Genomic DNA, 22,522 nt, shown 5'->3' on the forward strand with positions numbered 1-22,522 from the left:
ACCGATTGAACTACTCAGAAATTCCTTTATTTTGTTTCACTCATGCTTACTTTCATGGAAAAAAGCTCTGGATATAAAAACAATCTGAGATATGGTTATGATAAACTATTCTACGTATCCTTTGAAACAGTGGTCAATATCGATTTAATTAGTGTTAACTGTATAGATTGCTTTGACAAACTACAACATCAGAGTAACATATCATATTTCACTTTGGTAATGGCCTTAAACCAGTGAATATTAAAACAAGAGAAAAGGATCCGGTCGCCATCATTTGTCTTTCAGGATTGAAAACTCACATATCGACTACATACTTCACTAGTTACTGCAACCGAGTGCTCTAAAGCCTTTTAAGAAATCACATCTCGCAATTTCTGAAGTGACCATTAAGAGTGACTATCATAGTAACTTGATACGTGACCAGTACTACTTGATAGGAGGGTGAAAGTAGTTAAGCGGCAGCAACCTACAAACCCGCTGATTTTATTTCAACATTCTCGGGGCAGACATAATGTGAAAGAACAAACATCCAATGTATATAATTCAAATACTTCATCATGACAAGAGAGCCATGTTATTGCAGCTAATTAGCTTATATAAGTTAAGGATATGAACAACATTAGTTTATAGACCAATCAAACATTTTTTATCGGAAAATAATTTTAGCTATCTTGAATGTCCTCAATTTCTGTACAGGTGAAAGAATTAGGTCATATCTTATGAACTGGAAAGATGTCATTTCCCAGGTTTGAAGTCAGCTGAAATTGTGCTAGTGTGGTGTGAGCTACTTATATCCAAATGAGTAGTATATAACGGTGGTCAATAATAGAATGCATTTCAGTAGGAGATCGAGAAGGAAAGAACGGGAACGGAAAGCAATTGGTATGAAAATACAGGAACAATGAGATCTAAAACGATGGACTTATATTTGCAAAATAAAAAGTCAAGTTTGAGACAATTGACTGATATTTTGCAAATTAAGTATTTACTGTATGGTTCTCAGATTTTACCAAGTGACTCTGTAATCTCGTGTCTAAACACATTCGATTGTCACCACCCGTATCCTTGTTCACTACACTAGGAAGCTTCTACTCCAAAACCTAAGGTCAACTTATCTTTATGTGCATGAAATTCTCCCTCTATCTCTCAGAGACCAACATGATCGTATGACATAGGAAATAACAGGTTGCTCAACATTTCCTGGATTCAAATTGGTAAAATCTTCAAAAAAATGAATCCAATAGCAAAATTTACTTTTTATAACAAAATATTTTTACAAAGTTAATATTATTTTTTGTTTAAATTATCAAATATAAAACTATTGAAATATTCTCTGATTTTATGAGACAATTGTTTTTTCACGTTTTCAGTGCAAAACGCCATATTCACTGAGTTCATTAAGATTTGAAATAATTGTTCATTATTCAAACAACAACGTTCAACAGACAGTTGAAATTCACCTGATAGCGTACAATTAAATAGGCCTTTATCATCCGTCTATAAGAATAAATAAAAACGGTAAATTATGAAATAACTCCCAGAAATTGTGATCATATACATCAATTATTAACATACTATAACGATATAGCAGCAAATGCTATTAGAGAACAAACATTCTCAATGTCAACTTATGAAAACTAATTGACTAACTATTGCCACTATCCAGACGTTTTATATTCATCAAACAAGACACGGATACTGTAACTCTATAAACTTGCGGATTGTGATATTGTTTGAAACTATATGTTTTAAGTTCGAATAGTGAAGAAAATATTCGCTAAGACCCGATAGCACGCACTATTTAAGTCTGCTGATCTAGTAATTAAAGTATATGACTTTCAACCATTATTGGGTTTTTAGTTCGAACGTCACTCTATTTAATACAGTATAGGTAGCTGAACAGTATCCTTAGCTCTTACAAGACAAATATGGTTCAAAGCCATGCATAAAAACATGTGTTTATTTAGTGATACTCACTATTTGCATATATCTAACAAGCTCCGAATAAGGGACGAGACTTATGCTGTCGGTTATGCTCCTAACCACTCATGAAAATTATTGGGATGATGATGAATTTACTTTACACTGAGAATCCATAAACTCATGCAAAGCGAGTAGCGGTAGAAAAGTCATTATATTTAGGTAACCTTGATGCTTTGCAAGGTTAATCATGTATATATTTTACTAAAATAACAAGATAAAATCCATAAGAGCGAGTAGTATATCTTGGGGTTACTAGACTTAGCGAGGCATATATGATGTGTAATAATAAATTTATTGGCTTAAAATAATAAACCTAATGGAAATCGAAGACCAAATTGAAATTAACGGATGCATCCACTAACAATAATTTCTATAGCAACATCCTTACAATGGGTAATAATCTAAAAACATGCAGACAGTCACATATAAGGTTGCAGGTCATTAAAAACCATCAGTAGGTAGAAATTAAAGTGTTTGAACAAGCTACATTTTACTTTTAATTTAAGTGCCCCCGAATGCCCTGGTACGGCCGAGAGTGGGGTGAGTCCGCTCTCCCTCTCGAAATACTCTCACACGGCCGCGCGTATACAGCCTCTGCCAGGAAGTCCTACTCATTGCCTTCTCGTGGCGGGGGTGTTGTTTACGAAAATGAGAGGACGAAAAGCGAATGTCCGGCGCTTTAACCGGATCACAAACCAATGGTGCACATGGGCTCCAGTATCCTGCGGGAACAAATGGCGTATGAACCAATCTTTGGTCACCGGCTACCATGGGATTGCATCTCCTTACGATGCTCCACTGCCTTGTGGGTTAGACCTTTAGGTCAAAGGCTCGGGGAGTGGCCCCTAAGAAAACCACCTGCTTCGGTTTGGGCACCCGGGCAGTATCACAGCCCACACACAAACGATGAACTCTATGTCTTTGGCAACTACTTTTATCGCTCCGAAAAACAATCAGTCGATTCAAATAATTATCATTACTATTATTGTCATTATTAATACTATTATTATTACTATTATTGTCGTTATTATTATTATTATTATTATTTCCCACATTATTCACCCTCTTTTATACTTATACAGCGGCTCGTCTTTGGTGGAAATCCGACTGTATCTAAACGTTCTCGAGTCACTGTCCGGTTGAAAGTTGTATGTTACCATCGAATACGAGGACTGAAGCAGTTTTTCTGAAACCACGTGCGCCATTCAAACTGGCTGCCTTCAACGTTCGCACATTTATGCAGGTCGGACAACAGATAGGGTTGGCTATGTCTTTGGAAAGTCTTAATATTGATGTTTGTTGTCTATCCGAGACCCGTATTCAAGACTCTAGCGAAGTACTACAAATTCGCTCTACATCTGTCACTTCAAAAGCTTGTTTTACGTGCGCTTATCCGGGGACCCTGTGGCATCTTCGTCTGGTCTTGCTGGCGTTGGTGTCGCACTAAGCGCTAGAGCTGAGGCAGCACTAGTCGATTGGATCCCCATTAACAGTCGGTTATGTGCTGTTAGATTAGAAAGTTCCATCAAAGTGAGAAGAAATCGGCGTGAGAAACGATATCTTTTCGTCATCTCCGCCTATGCCCCGACAGATTGCAGCCCGGATGCAATCAAGGATGAGTTTTACCACCAGTTATCTGTTCTTCTCCAGAAAGTGCGTTCGACAGATATTGTAGTACTAGCCGGAGACTTGAATGCTCAGGTCGGGCGTCTAGGCACAGAAGAGAGTCGTTTAGGTGGCCGATGGGGACTTGTTGGTCGCAGGTCAGATAACGGGGACCGTCTACTGCAACTGTGCACAGACCACAACCTGTTTCTGGCTAGCACTAACTTTCGGCACAGTCATCGCCGATGTGCCACCTGGCGTCCTCCCTCTGCATCCCAAGCCTGGACTCAGATTGATCACATCGCGATCAGCTACCGCTGGCGTGGTTGTGTAAAAGACTGCCGCTCCTTTTGGAGTACCTATCTGGACTCTGACCATGCCTTGGTCTGCGCCAATCTTGCCTTACTTTTCAGTGGCCAACGAAGTGACCACCACCAAAAGATTGATGTTAGCAAGCTGGTTGCAACTTCTGTTGCAAATAAGTATCGAACCGAGCTAGCCTCTAGGCTAGCTACCACCCCACCGAAAAGTATAGATGAGCATTGGTTGCAATTGCATGACGCCATGAAAATGGCGGGAACAGTCAGTTGTGGGTTTGCGAAACGTCCCGCTTTTAAGCACTGGGTTTCTTCTGGTTCCTTACAACTCATTGAAGCCCGTCGGTCTACTCCGGGTGACCGTGAGTTTGACCATAAACGAAGGATGTTACGTAAGGAAATTGGGCAAAGCTTGCGTAAGGACCGAGAAGCCTGGTGGTCGAAGCGTGCTAATGAGCTGGAAGCAGCAGCTGCATCTGGTAATTACCGGAAGCTCTTCCAGCTCATCCGAGCCACTGGCAGCAAGAAGTCTGGTGTGAGTGAAACAATCTGCGAGGATGATGGGATGCCAATCACTAACATCCATCGACGTCTTGGACGGTGGGCAGAATTTTTCGAAGGGCAGTTCAACTGGCCTGCTGCTCCGGCAACATCGGTCAGACTGTCCTGCCCTCCATGGCCGGTGACGACTGATCCACCAAACGAGGAGGAAGTCCGCAAGGAACTCCAACTCTTGAAACGTTACAAATCACCTGGCCCAGATGACTTACCTCCGGCTCTTTTTAAAGATGGTGGTGACTTTTTGACTAAGGAATTGACGACGTTGTTTACAAAGGTTTGGGAACTAGAGAGTGTGCCAACGTCATGGAATGAGTCGATAGTTGTCCCTATCTTTAAAAAGGGTTCACGTCGTTCCTGTAACAACCATCGGGGGATAAGTCTACTTCCGATTGCGTCCAAGCTATTGGCTTCCGTCATACTTCGTAGGTTGTTCAAAACCCGAGAAAGATTGACTCGCGAGGAGCAGGCTGGGTTTCGTTCTGGTCGAGGATGTATTGATCATATCTTCACCCTCCGCCAAATGTTAGAACACCGCCATACTTATCAAAGGCCAACAATCGTAGTGTTTCTTGACATCAGGGCTGCCTTCGATTCGTTGGACAGAACTGTTCTCTGGGATTGTCTATTGAAGAAGGGTGTGCCTGAGAAGTTTATTAACATCCTAAAAGCCCTATATAAAAACACCTCAGGCAGAGTGAGGGCATACAACCACCTTTCTCCATTGTTCCATTCGAGTAGTGGGGTTAGGCAGGGTTGCCCAATCTCACCATTCCTCTTCAACTTTGCCATCGATGACATTCTGGAAACAACTCTGATGAATGTAAGTAATGGTGGTGTGGATCTGTTGCCTGGAGAAAGACTACTTGACCTTGAGTATGCGGACGATATTGTCTTACTGTGCGATAATGCCCAAGGCATGCAATCCGCACTTAATCAGTTGGCAATCAGTGTCCGTAGGTATGGTATGTGCTTTGCACCTTCGAAGTGCAAAGTACTCCTACAAGACTGGCAGGATTCCAATCCTGTACTCACCCTGGATGGTGAGCAGATAGACGTAGTCGAGAAGTTCGTGTATCTGGGTAGCTGCATAAGTGCTGGTGGGGGTGTGAGTGATGAGATCAATGCACGTATAGTGAAAGCCAGAGCGGCTTATGCCAATCTGGGCCATCTATGGCGCCTTCGTGATGTTAGTCTGGCTGTAAAAGGTCGGATCTACAACGCGTCGGTGAGAGCAGTTTTGCTCTATGCTTGTAAAACCTGGTCTCTCCGAGTTGAGGACGTTAGACGACTCTCTGTGTTCGATCATCGCTGTCTCCGAAGGATTGCTGACATTCAGTGGCAACACCATGTCAGTAATGCAGAGGTTCGGCATCGTGTGTTCGGGCACAGAGATGATAATTCAATTGGTGTCACCATCTTGAAACACCGACTTTGGTGGCTTGGACATGTTCTACGAATGTCGTCCCAGAGAATTCCACGCCGTGCATTATTTGCCGACTCTGGGACTGGTTGGAAGAAGCGGAGAGGTGGTCAGTGCATGACATGGTGTCGTGGCATGAAAGAAAGCTGCAAAGGACTGGCTTGTGTTGGTCCTTCACGACTCCCTGGTTGGGGTCTGAGAGATGGTGCAACACAGTGGCTAGAGACGTTATCAGATATGGCTCAGAATAGAAGCCAGTGGCGATCCTGCTGTAACCTTCTTTTACTTTCTTCATAAAAAGTGGTCCTGTCTCCCTTACCTGAAAGATTTCTTCCGATTGTACCTTTGCGTTCCCTGATTACTAGCACATTACCTTACACCAATCTCTTCGTTATTGTTCTCTCTTTTTTTGTTGCGCTCCTTAGCTTTTTTTTTCTTTCTTTGTATTCCTCTCGAATTTTCATTGTTTTGTGTGGCGCATATATATATTGGCGCTCTCTTTAATTTAAGTGTTTCACTGTAAAGTAACACTGAACACGCAGTCTTATAAGACGAAACTTTTAGATAAAAAATAGTTCAAGTATGGATACAATTGCTTATGATCTACAAGACAAAGCAAAAATGACTGAATGAGAAGTTAAACTTTGTGCCTATGTGGTTCTAAAGAATAAAAACTAATTATAAAACAAATTTGGTTTAAAAAACAAATGACTAATTGCTTGAACGAGTACACTGGTTCTGTGATGCCGTTCATAACACAACTATGAATAAATGAAGTTAAACAACCATGATAAACAGGCATATATTCCAGTTGAAAACTAGTTTACACTGAATTGGACTCATTAAATCCATACTTTTCTGAGTTTCCATTTTTGGTAAACAACATTCTTAGGAGAAAATAATTAATGCATATAGAGTGATCATTGAAATATTTCCCTCCATAAGCTTGACCCGTAAGATTGCTTGTTTCTGTTCACGACTAATTATAATTCACTTTTGGAGAAGTATAAAAAGTTGGCTTAGGATAAAAAATATTTGCTCTTACTTAATAAATCGTACTAACCACCCAAAACTGGATAAATACAGATATCACTTAGAATTCATTACTCAACAACACCTAATTGTCAAAGGATATGGTAATTCAATCTGATGGAACTTATATCAATTTTCCCACTTAATCTGTAATGTTTTTAGAGATGCAAACATAAAGCATCTACACTTTAACATCTCAACTAACTTGAGAACTTTTCAGTGATACATTCAACCGGAAAGTATCGTGTCTTCAAAAATGCTTCGTGACAATAGGATGTAAGGGTAACCGTGGATAGTAAACTATTTAATCAATACATATCGTATGTACGTAGGATAAATATGTAAAGTCGATAGGATAAGAATAAGTATAACCAACTTACACAAATGCAAATAGGATGTTTCTTGTCCATCCAATAGTTTAGATGATGAGATTCATAGTTTTCAATAGCTTTCGACTTAACATTTGATGTCAAGCATAATTCTATTTTAAAAGATTTGCATTTATAAAAAAAACTTGATTTGAATGAGGTATAAAGTGACAGATTATTTTATAATATTGATGTACCTATTCAACAAAAATGTTTATGCTCCATTTAAAAAATAGTGATACAACAGGTTAAAATCCAGTACTTTAGGAGTAAGAGTAAAGTAGCTAGATTTATTCTAATAGTATCATTGGTTTTTAAACAATCTGAATTCCATAGAACAACCAATACAAATGAAATGTTTATGAAATATATCCGATGAAAGTTAAACGGAGCTCTCTGTGATATCATATTAACATTATCACTTGTATTTCTAGCTAGGCAATTCAGAATGTCAGAAAAATATATAAACATCTAATTTTACTGATAAACTCGAAATTATTATTATTATTATTATTATTATTATTATTATGATAAAAAAACATTGAATTGAGCGCTACAAAAAGAGTTCTGGCTAAAAGATGAAATGAAAAATGCGTAAGTACGAACAAGTACAGAATGGAATGTTGTGTATACGATCTATACTTTCACATAAATATAAGTTGTTTTTTTCCCAAGTATCATTAGTCTGTTATGACACATTTGTTACAACGAAATTAGGGAGAAAACAAGTTCATTTGTGACTTATGGTAACATCATCTATATCATATTGACATAGTGTTCCTTTAAGACTACTAACTCAGTACCGTGGAAATTATATATATATATATATATATATATATATATATATATATATATATATATATATATATATATATATATATATATATATATATATATATACTTTTCTATCAGTCTTTTGATAACATTGTAAACGAATGTGCTGCAAATCAATCGACTAACTTGAGTGAGCGAAGATTAAGTCAATGCAAGTTTGGTACTTATATTGGTCTCGAAAATGCTAATAAGATTCGGTGCCCTTCACGAAATAGTAACTTTATTAAACTCTGCCGTAAACTTAGTGGGGATTTAAAATACCTGCCAATAAAGCTGTAGAAAAACAACCAGTCAGCAATGTGACAGAATACTGACTACACCAACTGAGTAACGGGATAGTATTGAGCTGAATGGAATGCGAACATCGGATCCCTATTTAAACTCAAATACTAATTATCCTATGCAAGTCGGCAACCAAGCATAGGTTTATATACTAGAGTTTGAATATGCATCTTGTGTGAGGCCTAGTGATATTACAGGACTATACTAAATGAATTGAAGGGGGATAAAAACCTGATAAACTACTACAACACTGGATTGGCTAGAGATCCCTAAATAGTCAGACTTTACGTAAGCTCACATGCAATTTAATAACTAATCCATAAACCAAAGTAGCAAAACGTAGTAGAGATTATAAACACCTTGACTGCTACCACACATGAACATGAACACGAAATAACATAAGACAGAATTGCATAAGTTCATAATTTCTAGAATGATAGTTTACAGTAGTTTGGATGTGTTAATATCCAATAAGTCACTATTTCTTTGGCGGGAAAATTTCTTCAGTTTTAAAAAACTTCCCTATAGCATGTTCGGAATCGTTGAATTACATATCTATCACACGTAAAAAACAATACCCATCTCCGAGCTTTAAGTTCTACATATTGATCCTGAGGAGTTGAAGTTTTTGACTAAGTTCAGGAGCCGTTATTGTTGAGATGATTCAGGTGTCAAATACATGTTTTATATATACTTGGCTTTACGTGACAAATTTCTTGTGAAAGCCAGTGATATAAGAATCGACAACTATGTAGTTGGGAGTCGGTTGCATTGACCACTAAACCAACGCACCAACTACTCAGTTAATCTTTAGTTTCGATAATTAACTTTACTAATACTGACTATTCAACAATGGAAAATAAAAAATTACAAAGTATACTTGATAGATATTCTTGTTAGTGAACTGTTTGGCAACAAGCTTGTTAACAATAAAAATGAACTATACCTAAAGGTATTTGAGATTTCAAAACAATTTCTCTTGCTAAAACAGAATTCTCATCTGAATTGGTCAAAAATATTCCGTGCCCCAGTCGATCTGGCAAATGAAGTCTAAGAAATTTACACCAATCTTCACTTTGATCAGCTGTTTCAGCTATATGTACTGTTGTTTTTAAACCGTATGAACGAGCTGTATTAAGAACTGAAACGAAATCACATAAATTTCCTACCTGAAACAAAAATCAACATAAGCTGAAATTATTCCCAGTTGTCTTGTATATCGAATTAAACAACAGTTTTTTCCAAGTGAATGGAGACCTTTATAATAAATAAATTAAATCTTTGAACATGTTTGAATGGAAGTTATTCAATTTGTATAAGGTCAACAAAGTATTCGTGAGATGAACATGAAAACTTAACAGTAATTTCAACTTTTAAGTTTAGTTTACATTTATACGTTACATATTATATATCATAGAATAATCTGTATTAATCCCCACATATTATAAATCATCAACATTGTTTTACTTTACAATGGCATTAATTATTCATAAACAGGAAGAAATACGCATGGCAAGTTTATTACCTTAACGTTGGTAACATATAACTAGTCATTTATGTAGTGTCAACACCAAAATAACAATAAAACAAGATTATAACGCTTCTGAAGTTTGAAGCAATAAATTCTTTGTCGATGTGTTGTTTTGTATATTAACTGTTTAGGTACACATAAAACGACTATTGAACAAGTTCATACAACGTATACGATCATATGACCAGTGGATTAGGGACTAAGACTATTAAGCCAGACAGTCTACAGTGATGACTTAAAGTGAAAGTGATCTAATAAAATATACGGATCAAGGAGAATTTCTTAGAAAAAAATGTCAGTATTTAAACCAAGATAACCAATTTTACGTGGGACCTATGTAGAATACAACAGTCTACAGATGTAAGCTAATGGATCTGTAGTTCGACAGTTTATATACATGATTACTAACTTGTGGATAAAATTTTCGAACTCATATTACCTTAACAAGTAATTAGTATATTGCACAGGGTAGGAAATTAATATAGACAAAGTTACTAGTTGGGATACATTCACTGTAAGACGTTACTCACATGAATAATCGTGTAAACTAATTGCTCCCTTAATAGTATTTATCGTCATGCTACCTAATTTTCAATGGTGAATATTTTAATGTGACTACTGATCATAGGCCAATAGGTATCAATGCCAAGGTTGAACTTGATAGTTTCAAATAAATTAGGGATTGGGTAGAAAGTTAATAATAAATATACTATTTGTGATATCCCAATGAGTTCATTTCACAAATATTCCAACTTTTATAATTCCTCCTTTTTATACCGTTTTTATTAATCATTAGTCAGTCAGTCAGAAACAACGTAGAACTTCTTACGCACGTACATCAGTTCGAGTTGTCATACCACATTAGCACAGAGATGCAGTTGTCGATTCAAATCCCGTAGTGGTAGAGGTAATAAGAGTATAAGCATTAGTGTTTGGAGATAGTATTTAAAGAGTATAATACAGTGAAATAAATTTGGGAAGAGAAAAAAAAGAGACAAGGAGGAATAGTCAGTCAGTCAATCAGCTAAAACGTAGGACCAGGCACATATGTGCATCGGTCCAGGTTGCCATACCGCATCAGCACAAGATGAACACCGGATTCATAGCAGTGGTTAGGTCAAAGGTAGTAATATGTAAGAGAAAGATTGCATATAGAGATATAGTACAAGAAGAAAGAATTGGTTCGTAGAAAGAAAGATATGAAGCGATTTTATCCTCTTAGTTTAAGGGAAGACAGGGAGTGTATACACCGACGCCATTGTGATCGATACTGAGCTATGTCACCAAGAGTCTCCAACCATTGGTTACGATAGTCACGCGGACCCCAACCAAGTAGTCTGCATCTACTAACATGGCTCAGACTAGAAGTTAGTGTCTTCAAGCACTGATGCCACGTTTTGGTTTGGCCGCCCCTAACTTTCTTCCAACCATTTCCAATACCGGATAGCATTGCACGTCGTGGTAATCGGTGTTCAGGCATACGTAACACGTGGCCCAACCATCTCAGTCGATGAAGATTCATAACCTCATCAACTAATTTACCATCATTTCCTGATACCCTGCGTCTAACCTCACTATTACTTACCCGGTGATCCCAGCAGACGCCAGCAATATTTCTAAGGCATCTGTGGTCAAATACTAATAGCTTACGAGTGTCTTCTACCCTTAATGGCCATGTTTCGCTGCCGTAAATTAAAACAGAACGGACTGCCGCGCAGTATACTCGTCCTTTTATTGATAGACGGATATCTCGCCTTCGCCATAGGTGACGCAAGTTGGCAAAAGCCAATCGAGCTTTTCGAATCCGTGCTGAGATTTCGTCCGATACCAACCCATTAGGGCTGATCAGACTTCCAAGATAAGTGAAGTTGTCAACGCGTTCGACTACTTCACTCCCTATCCTTAGTTCAGGTGTTGACGCAAACTAGTCAGTCCTGAAACAACAACTTGCATTTAGAGGGAGAGAAGCGCATTCCAAACATCCTGGCATTGTTGCTCAGTGCTACCAGAAGACTCTGCATTTTGTCAGCGTCTTCACCAAACAGGACTATGTTATCTACGTATTCTAAGTCGATAAGTGGACCTCCTGGTAGGAGATCAATACCCGAGAACTCAGTCGACGAGAAAGTTATTTCCATCAGTAGATCTATGATGAAGTTAAACAAAAATGGAGAGAGTGGACAGCCTTGACGGACACCACTTGAGGTTGCAAAAGCAGATGACAGTTCGCCATAAGCTCTGACTCGACTAGTAGTGTTCGAGTAAAGAGCCTTTACAAGGTTTATGTACTTCTGGGGTACGCCTTTCAATGACAGACACTGCCACAGAATCTCGCGGTCTACCGAGTCAAATGCTGCTTTTAAGTCGAGAAAGACCACCATCGTCGGACGCCGATAAGTATGCCTGTGTTCTAGAATCTGACGAATGGTGAATATGTGGTCGATGCAGCCACGACCAGGTCTGAAGCCAGCTTGAGTCTCTCGTGTTTGCAGTTCACGAGTCTTAGTTAGGCGTCTGATAATCATCCAGGCTAGTATTTTAGATATTATATTAGTTAAACTAACCGGATCGATACGCACTGCATGCTTGTCGAAGGCAGTTGCAAAACCCTAATTCGAAACTAACTGTGCAAGTGACCTCGAAAGTCCAAAGGCGTGAGTAGCTTATATGGTTATTTGGTCAACATTTAATATGGGATTCCATATCACGTGTATCAGGGACATCACACATTTCTATGATGAAGTTAAACAAAAATGGAGAAAGTGGACAGCCTTGACAGACACCACTTGAGGTTACAAAAGCAGATGACAGTTCGCCATAAGCTATGACTCAACTTGTAATGTTCAAGTAAAGAACCTTCACAAGGTTTATGTGATTTTGAGGTATACCTTTCAATGACAGACAATGCCACAGAATCTCGCGGTCTACCGAGTCAAACGTTGCTTTTAAGTCAAGAATGACCACCATTGTCGGACGCCGATAAGTATGCCTATGTTCTAGAACCTAACGAATGGTGAATATATGGTCGATGCAGCCACGACCAGGTCTGAAGCCAGCCTGATTTTCTCGTGTTTGCAGTTCACGAGTCTTAGTTAGGTGTCCTATAATTATCGAGGCTGGTATTTTAGATACTATATTAGTTAAACTAATCCCTCTATGGTTGTCACAGGATGATTTTGACCCTCTCTTATATATTACGATGATAAATGATTGTGACCAGTTAGATGGGATAACGTCCAACTCCCAGATTTTAGCTAAAATACTAGTCAACCTAATAGCTAAAATTGGACCACCATCCTTAAAGACCTCTGGAGCCAATCCATCTGGACCAGCTGCCCTTCCTCGTTTCAGATTAACTATAGCCTTTTGAACTTCAGCAAGAGTTGGGGGACCTACTTCAATGTTCCATTCACACTGTCTGGGAATGGAGGGTAGTTGTAGAGTAGCTGAAGGCCAGCTGAACTGTTCTCTGAAATGTTCCGCCTATCGTTCTAAACGCCTGGACTGGGAGCAGATGAGTGTATCGTCTTTTTCCGATATAATCTCACTTACACTTGACTTATTAATTCCAGTTTCTTTTATTAGTCTGTAAAGCTGTCTTGTGTTCCCTATAGTCGCCGCCTTTTCCATCTCTTTTGCTTTCGTTGCCCACCACTGCTCACGGTCGTTTCTTAGACTTTTTCTTAACCTAGATCTGATTTGTTGTCGCTCTTCATAATGTTCAGAACCTGATGGGACGAGTTTGCGAGAATCCATCAGTGTGATAGACTTTGAAGAAATCCACTGGTTCTTTGTAACCCTGTGGTGTAAATCACTGATAGATGTCACTGCTGTTTCCACAGCTGTTTGTATGGCTTTCCAAGCAACAACTGGGTCAACCTCGTTTTCAGAACTACCTAATCGTGACCTCAGTTGTTCCTGGAACCTACTTTTGGTTTCCTTGCTACTCAGTTCGGTTCTAATGGGTCTTTTTACTGTGGCTTTTTTGCGTCCAGTGAGGCGCAAGCAGATGCGTGCCCGTATTAGGGCATTGCCAGAGTCCAAGCAGGTACTCCAGAATGAGCGACAATCTTCTACCGACCCTCTCCAACGATGACTGATGGCAATATGGTCTATTTGAGTCCATCGTTGGTTTGGTGCAGGCGGTCGCCATGTTAGACGATGTCTCTCCTTATGCTTAAAATTTGTGTTTGTTAAAAATAAGCGGTTGTCTGAGCACAGTTGCAGCAGACGGTCACCATTATCTGTTCGCTGTGCCGGAATGCTAAAATATCCACCTAAATGCCTTTCTGTTTGGTTTAAGCTACCTATCTGAGCATTAAAGTCATCCCTACGAGTACTATGTCTGAGCGTTTAGCTTTCTGAAGAAGTTCGGACAGTTTTCTGTAAAATTCATCTTTCACATCATCTGAGCTGCAGTCAGTGGGAGCGTAGGCAGAAACGACGAAAAGGCAACGACGTGTGTCCCTATCCTTCCGAGTTCTTACGGAGCCGTTTAACCGAACAGCACATAAACGACTATCAACGGAGATACACTCTAACAGTGTTTGTTCCTCCCTCATGCTTAGTGATATGCCTACACCTGCCAGTCCATGAGAACTGGCCATCGGGTCACCAGATACATGTAGGGTGTATCTCGTTGGCTCTCCGTTTTGCCGAGGTGAGGTCAAGTGAATGACCACACTGGAATCCTGTATGCGTGTTTCGGAGACACAGCATACATCAATGGAAAGAGACTCTAGGGTTTTAGCCAAGGAAGCCTGCTGACCGATTTGACATAGAGTGCGTACGTTGAAAGCTCCAATGTGTAGTTTGGAGCGAGGTTTCAGTAGACCTGGGACAGAGTTTTGAGCACTAGAATCGTTGGCTATGGTGACACTTGAGGAGGAAGCCGAAGGAGGAAGTTTAGGGTTGAAAGTCGATGTAGGAGAAATAATAGGAATTGAAGAGGAAGGTTGATTATGAATACAGTGGTCTTGGGTGCTGTTAGAGGTATGAGGGCGGTTATCACTTCCCGGTTGCCCACACCGTGGAAGGGTTCTTCTGGAGGTACCTGAAAAGGAAATTAGATTAGAGGCGGTCTCAGTGACCTGAGAGCGTGACCGCAGTGCCCAAGGGACAACTGCTTGAGGCCGGTCGCGCACGGCCTTTTCGTGGGAGGTTTTTGACGTGTTAGCTCCGTCCTTTAAAGGGCCTTACCGCCGGAGACGGAAATCCGTGAGGTAAGGTGAGGTGCGCATTTTTAGGGTCGACCTTTTCTAACCCCACCCCTCCTTATGGGAAGGCAGCATCGCTGTCATGCTGGTTGTCTGAAGGAAACACCTTACTGCTGTCACACCTCTGTACAGTCATCAGTACGACTTCGTCTTCGGACCTAGGGTTTGTTGCTTTTAGTCTTACCGCTCTTCAACCGACCTGTCTGACATGGTAGGACCTTGAGGAACGGTTGTTCCAGCCAGTATAGCTCGGTCGCTTCATCACGATAGGCAAGCCCGACCACCACGTCAAGGTAGCAACAACGGTCGGGTAGGAGGAATAAGGAGATCAAAATTTGGGAGAACACAAAGAGTGAATGCACCAGCGCCATTGCAAACGATCTTGAGCCATGTCATTCAGGGTCTCTAACCATCGGTTGCTATCATCTCGCGGTCCCCAACCAAGAAGTCTACACCTACCAACATGACTCAGTCCACTTGTCAGTGACTTCATGGACTTGTGCCATGTTTTGGTTTGGCCGCCTCTAGCTTTCTTCCAAACTACTCCTATACCAATGAACATCGCACGTCGAGGTAGTCGGTCATTGGGCATACGTAACACGTGTCCCAGCCATCTCAACTGAAGTTTCACTACGTCATCAATTGATTTGCCATCCTTACCTAGTACCCGTTTCCTGACAACTGCGTTACTTACTCGATGGTCCCAGGATATCCGAGCAATGTTTCGAAGGCACCTATGATCAAATACTAGTAACCTACGAATATCCTCTACTCTTACCGGCCATGTTTCACTGCCATAAAGTAGGACGGAACGAACTGCTGCGCAGTAAACACGTCCTTTGGTTGATAGACGGATATCTCGCTTACGCTATAAACGACGCAAATCGGCAAAAGCTAGTCGATCCTTCTGTATCCGTGCTGAGATTTCGTCACACATCAGATCACAAGGGTTGATGAGACTTCCAAGATAAGTGAAGCGGTCGACACACTCAACTACTTCACTCCCTATCATTAGTTCGGGTGTCAATGCAACCAAATCCTGAAGAAACATTTTGCATTTCGAGAGGGAGAATCACATCCCGAACATGCTTGCATTGTTGCTTAGAGTGGTCAGAAGACTCTGCATTTTGTCAGCGTCTCCACTAAATAAAACTATGTCATCAGCATATTCCAAGTCAACAATTGAATCTCCCGGTAGAAGTTCAACCCCTGGAAAGTCAGATGAGCAAAATGTTATATCTAAAAGCACATCAACGACAAAGTTAAGCAAAAATGGAGAGTGTGGACAGCCCTGACGAACACCACTTGAGATAATCAATTCTGATGACAGTTCGCCATAAGCTCTCACTCTACCAGTTGTGTTCGAGTAGAGAGCCTTTATAAGGCTAATGTACATCTTTGGTACTCCTTTCAGTGACAAACACTGCCATAGAACTCTATGATCAACAGAGTCGAATGCCGCCTTAAGGTCGAGAAATACTACCATTATGGGGCGTCTGAATGTGTGTCTGTGTTCTAGAACCTGACGTAGTGTGAATATCTGATCTATACAACCACGTCCAGGTCGAAAACCAGCCTGATTTTCTCTAGTCTGTTCTTCACGAGCTTTGGTTAGGCGTCGAAGTATTATTGAAGCTAATATTTTGGACACTATATTAGTCAATCTGATTCCTCTGTGATTTTCACAAGAGGACTTTTGTCCTTTCTTATAGACTGGTACAATCAGTGGTTGAGACCAGTCAGATGGCATTACGTCCAGTTCCCAGATTCTACCTAAGACCTCAGTCAATCTCACTGCTAATACTGGACCACCATCCTTAAAAATCTCAGTGATAAAGCTGTCAGGGCCTGATGCTCTTTCACGCTTCAGATTTCCTATAGCTTTTTCAACTTCGTAAAGAGTCGGAGGACCTACGTTAACTTGCCATTCAGGTTGACTGGAGATCGTGGGAAACTGAAGTGTGGCTGTAGGCCAGTTGAACTGATCCCTAAAGTGTTCTGCCCATCCATCCAATCTCCTGGATTGAGAATGAATAATATGTCCATCTTTCTCTGAGATTGTTTCGCTAACAGTCGGGTTCCTAATTCCGCTTTCCTTAACAAGTCTGAACAATTGTCTGCTGTTATCTATTGCCGTTGCCTTTTCCACCTCTCTTGCTTTCGCTACCCACCACTGTTCGCGATCATTGCGTAGGCTTTATATCATTCAGTGCTTAAGCTGACTCCGCTCTTCGTTATGCTCGGAGCCAGATGGAATGAGTTCTCGAGCATCTATCAGTGAGGTAGATGCTGCTGAGATCCAGTATTTCTCCTCAACCTTATGGTTTACCTGACTAGCAGTTATCACTGGTTTCCACAGTTTTGCGGATATCATTCCATGCTGCCTCGGGGTGGGCATCACATACATGGCTGCCTAACTGTTTTCCTAGTTGTTCCTGAAATATGCTTTTAGCTTGACTATCATTAAGTAGGACCCTAAGAGGTTTCCTTACAGCGTCTTTCCTACGTCCAGTAAGACGCAGACAGATACGCGCTCGTACTAGAGCATGATCTGAATCTAAGCATGTGCTCCAGAATGAGCGAAAGTCTTCTATCGAGCTCCTCCATCGGTGACTGATAGCGATGTGATCTATTTGGGTCAAACGTTGGGACGAATTTGGAGGTCGCCATGTCATAAAGTGTTTTCCTTATACTTAAAGTTAGTATTTGCAAGGAACAGGCGGTTATCTGAGCATGATTGCAACAGACGGTCGTTATTATCTGTTCTTTGAGTCACGACACTATAAGATCCACCCAGGTGTCTTTCCCTTTCGCTTAGTTTACCTACTTGAGCATTAAAGTCACCAGCCACTATTGCTACATCAGAGTGCCCAACTTTTTGGAGGTCAGAAAGCTTTCTGTAAAACTAATCTTTTACATCATCTGAGCTGCAGTCAATGGGAGAGTAGGTAGAGACGACGAAGAGGCAACGACGAGTGTCCCTATCTTTACGAGTCCTTACTGTTCCGTTTAGTCGGACAGCGCACAAACGACTGTCTACTGGGATTCAGTCTAAGAGAGCTAGTTCCGCCCTATGACCCAGTGCTATACCTACACCAACCAGACCTTGAAAAGCAGTATCAGGGTTTCTAGATACAGGAAGCGTGAGTCGTAATGGTTCTTTATTTCGATATGGTGAGGTCAAATGAATGACCTTTTCTAACCCCTTCCTTCCATGTGAGAAAGCAGTATCGCTGCCCATGCTGATTGCTAAAGGAAACACCTTACTTCTGTCACACCCCCCTCAACAGTCATCAGTACGACCTCACCCTCAGATCTTGAGTTGCTGCTTATAGTCTTACCGTTCTCCAGTCGACCTGTTTGGCATGGTAGAACCTACAGGAACATATGATCCAGCTAGTATAGCTCGGTTGGGTCATCACGATAGGCAAGCCCGACCACCATGTCAAGGTAGCAGCTACAGTCAGGTTATTAATCGTTATCCATAAGAACATTTGCTTTATTGTGATATCAAGTATGTACACTAATCTTTAATGAATAATACTATTATGTTCAAGTTGTATGCAGCTGATAAGAAACCACGAAATAAAAAGAATTCATGTTATTCTACCACGTTTTTTGTTCTTGCTCTATTTGAATAACTTGTTTGAACACTAAGATATTGGTGCACTCAAATATACCTTGCTGGTGAGTATTATGACGGATCTTATTAGTAACTTTATCTTTCGAGTACTCCATTTAAATTCTTAACACCAAAACGTCCAATAGGTAGATTATCAATGATCGGATTTCACACAAAAATGAATTGGTTGGTAGGAAAATATCTCGAAACACTATTATTATTATTACTGACAAACACACTATTTCTTATAAAGCATTTAAATTTTCTTTAAGCTATCATATACATAATACCTTAATTTCTAGCATTTGATACGTGTTATAATTTTATTATTTTCATTTAAGTTTTACAATCAGACAATAATAAAAACACATTACCAGCGATTGTTTTATAAGTAACTCCAATTAATCAGGTGTGATATGAACAACTACTAAATACCCTGAAATAAAGCACAGTAGAACCGACTAAGTGATTATACAACATTGTTGGGTTGAGTTATGGATCAATTTAGTAGAGGAAGTACAATCAAATATGAGATTATGAAAATTAAGTCATTAGGAATTTTTAAACAGATGAACCTACTAGTGGATTTCCGCTGAGATCAATGCCTGATACCAATCCATTGGAATAGTATTCCTTTGCTAACTCTAAAGTGAGTAACGCTTCATCAAGACTTTTAGATCTGTCTATAGATAGTATTAATGTCACATATATTTTATTATCAAGTACACTCGGTGCATTCTGTATTCCTCTGATTACCGCATTCAAATAAGAACGATGAGTTGGAATTGGTCGTAACGTAGTCCTCAATTCCAAAAGAATGACGTTTTCTTGATGAAATTCTTCAATAACGGAAGTTGTAGCCTACAATTTAGTGTAGACGTGTAGCAAGTGAAACGAATAATAATTATTGTAAAACCCAAATATTTTTATATGGAAATACATGTCACACCAACAACATGTACAAATAAACGCTTTTAAGGGTCAGGAACACAAAAACAATGCAAAAAAACGAAGTTAATGTTAGGAAAGATTAATTTGGTGGCTAGAGAACTTAATATTTGAACAGAACCTGGCTAATGCCATTTAACCTAATTTTCAGGAAAAAGACTCTTACACTGAAACAATTTCAACTGAAGAATCATATAGATAATTTTGATGTATTATTTTATTATATTTTTTATTTTACTGTCATTTTGTGGTACTTCAAATACAAATCCTGTTGAGATGTTTTTCTGTACATTTTCTTCGCGGTGAAAAATCATACATCTGCATCATAATGTTTCACAAACTCCTTGATTATACTCCACACTATAAAGATCTAAGTTATCAGTCAAATTAAAATCAATTACATGAAATGAACTTCAGGAACTAAACGAGAATTTTTCTCAATTAAAATAAAACTACGAAAGAAATAACTTGACATTCGGATATTGGGATATTTTATTGCAAGAACATTTACTCTGTACAAATAAGAACATTAGAAATAACCGTCTAAGCGTTGACAACAAGTACGGAAGAAAATGAAGAGGGCGATGTAAGAAATGATGTGCATCAATTGCTGAAAATGTATACAAATTATCGGTACTCCTTTCATCCCCATAACATGAATGATTACTTCTTGATACATAGAAAAACGAATATGTACTAGTGGTTTGTCAAGATAGAAGGGTGAACCCGAGACCTAAGATATATATATATATATATCGAAGGCTAATGTAGAATAAGATCCATAAACTGACTACACTGAAGGAAATCAGCGGAGCTAAGAGGTGTAGTACATCCATCGGTCATATAATAACCCATATTAACTATGAGAAGGCAATATAGTTAGACACTCTCAAAAAGCCTCTCTTGATATACTCCACTACAGTCACCAGTACAATTTCATCCACAAAAATATTACCATCGAACAACTAGTGTTGAAGACGGATAAAAGAAAGCTGGGGCGGCCAGACTAAAACGTTGTATCAGTCCATAAAGTCACCAACTTCCGGTCTGAGCCATGTTGGTAGACGCAGACTACTTGGTTGGGGTCTGCGCGACTATCTTAACCAATGGTTGGAGACTGTGTGACAGAACCGATCACAACGGCGTAAGTGTATAAACTCTCTGTCCTGCCTTGAACCGTGAGATTAAAATTACTTTATATCTCCCTTTCTATGAACTAATTCACTCTGCCTGTATCATATCTTTATATGCAATCCTTCTTTACATATTACTACCATCGAAGAAACTACTGTGAATTTGGTGTTTGTTTTGTTGTGCTAATGAGGTGTGGCAACTTGGACCGTTGTATATATGTACCTGGTCCTACGTTGTAACTGACTGACTGGCATGTTTATCAAAGGGTAAATAAACTATTATATCAAAAATGCATACTCTCTCCAAAATCTCTGGCGTTTCAATTAATTTGTGGATTGTTCGGAAAGCATCAAAACACCTACATACATAATTTTAAAGGTAAGTAAAACTCCATAATTACCTATTCACATCCCCGTTCCATGTTTCAAAATCAAAACCTGGATTAATGTTCTGAACATCACGGTTGGTAATTGATTCACGCTTCAAAAACGCCGAACTAATACTCCCAGAAAGGTGGGCATGCAACTCCTAATCATTAATATATGTGTAATCAAATCTACATACAATTTTCGGTAAATTGTGGTAAAAACTGTTCATGCCGATTTTTACGTCCACTAAATGCTTTGTGATCACTGTTGGCTGAGAAACATGAAACGATAACTGGAGATGAGTAAGAGTTCGTGACTAACAGAAAATTAAATGTTCAGATCAATACTATAGTATTGATCTGAACTTTAGTATACTAAAAGTGCGCTTCAGTTATGAGCAATGTAGATACATTCCAGGCTTAATTGTGATTAACTCCGAGGCATACCACTTAGCATCTTCAACTGTTGGTTTATATCACCAGGAATTCAGTGGTTGAAGTAACCTTTTTCTTTGATCACAGTCGGAAATGACTAAGCCAATGAGATCTCAACCTCGGGGTTGAGTAACAAAAGGATATGGAGCCAGTCCATAGCCACTAATTGCTGGTTGAATATATATATATATATATATATATATATATATAACAGTAAGACTATAATTTATGGACGACCTTTGAGCGACGCTAAAGTAACCCTGAGAATGTCCATTTAATAATTAGGACCAAATGAGAGTCATAATCCAGTGTGAGGAATTAGAATTGTGATTTGCAGTTCATGGTTTATGTCAGGAATTAGATTTAGAGTTTTCATCACGAACTGACATTAGCTACAACGCCAAAACTGTACTTAGCGGATGAGTGAATTTCGCGCCAAAACCCGAGACCTGTTGTCTTATACCTCAAATGGTCTGTAGTGGTAAATAAATCCTCACAATAAATAGCTCTGTAAATCCTCGACATTGGACGCTGACCACATTAGTTTCAATGGACTCACTTAGCTGAAGGCGCTTGGTCACGCATCCACACCAGATCACGAGTGGGAACGCTGTGATCAACTTCTCCTGCAACCGCTAGCCAGTTTAGATCAGTCACTTGTCGATATATTGATAGCTTATCAAGTATATCTTCGGACCCCATCGTTTCTGACTTCTGATTTCACTGGGTGTGCACGTCTTGATTACAGAAGTTGTTACTGATCAAGGTGTTGTCAAACTCCAAAATACTTGTGTCATCTTTAGTTATGAGCCCGGTGTGATCTGATACACCAACTCGTTAACTGTGATTCTGTCCCATTTAAAAACT

General features: G+C 39.5%; 1 protein-coding gene across 2 annotated transcripts; it reads right to left on the reverse strand.

Annotated features, from left to right (window-relative positions):
• Window positions 1-1,236: 1,236 nt before the first annotated feature.
• MS3_00009562 (uncharacterized protein) lies at window positions 1,237-22,205 on the reverse strand. Of its 2 annotated transcripts, XM_051217936.1 has the most exons (8): window positions 22,043-22,205; window positions 21,418-21,492; window positions 21,254-21,381; window positions 21,151-21,211; window positions 19,351-19,632; window positions 9,349-9,571; window positions 7,299-7,399; window positions 1,237-1,497 (listed from the first exon to the last, which is right to left on the reverse strand). In XM_051217936.1, exons 1-8 carry the CDS (start codon window positions 22,178-22,180, stop codon window positions 1,288-1,290), a joined length of 1,218 nt encoding a protein of 405 aa, XP_051073978.1. In that variant the 5' UTR covers window positions 22,181-22,205; the 3' UTR covers window positions 1,237-1,287. The 2 variants fall into 2 exon arrangements, with proteins under 2 accessions (XP_051073978.1, XP_051073979.1); XM_051217935.1 differs by lacking the exons at window positions 1,237-1,497; window positions 7,299-7,399; window positions 9,349-9,571 and having other exon boundaries at window positions 17,054-19,632; window positions 21,418-22,205.
• Window positions 22,206-22,522: the final 317 nt, after the last annotated feature.

The sequence above is a fragment of the Schistosoma haematobium genome, chromosome 1 (assembly GCF_000699445.3).
Source record: "Schistosoma haematobium chromosome 1, whole genome shotgun sequence".
NCBI classification, from domain to species: domain Eukaryota; kingdom Metazoa; phylum Platyhelminthes; class Trematoda; order Strigeidida; family Schistosomatidae; genus Schistosoma; species Schistosoma haematobium.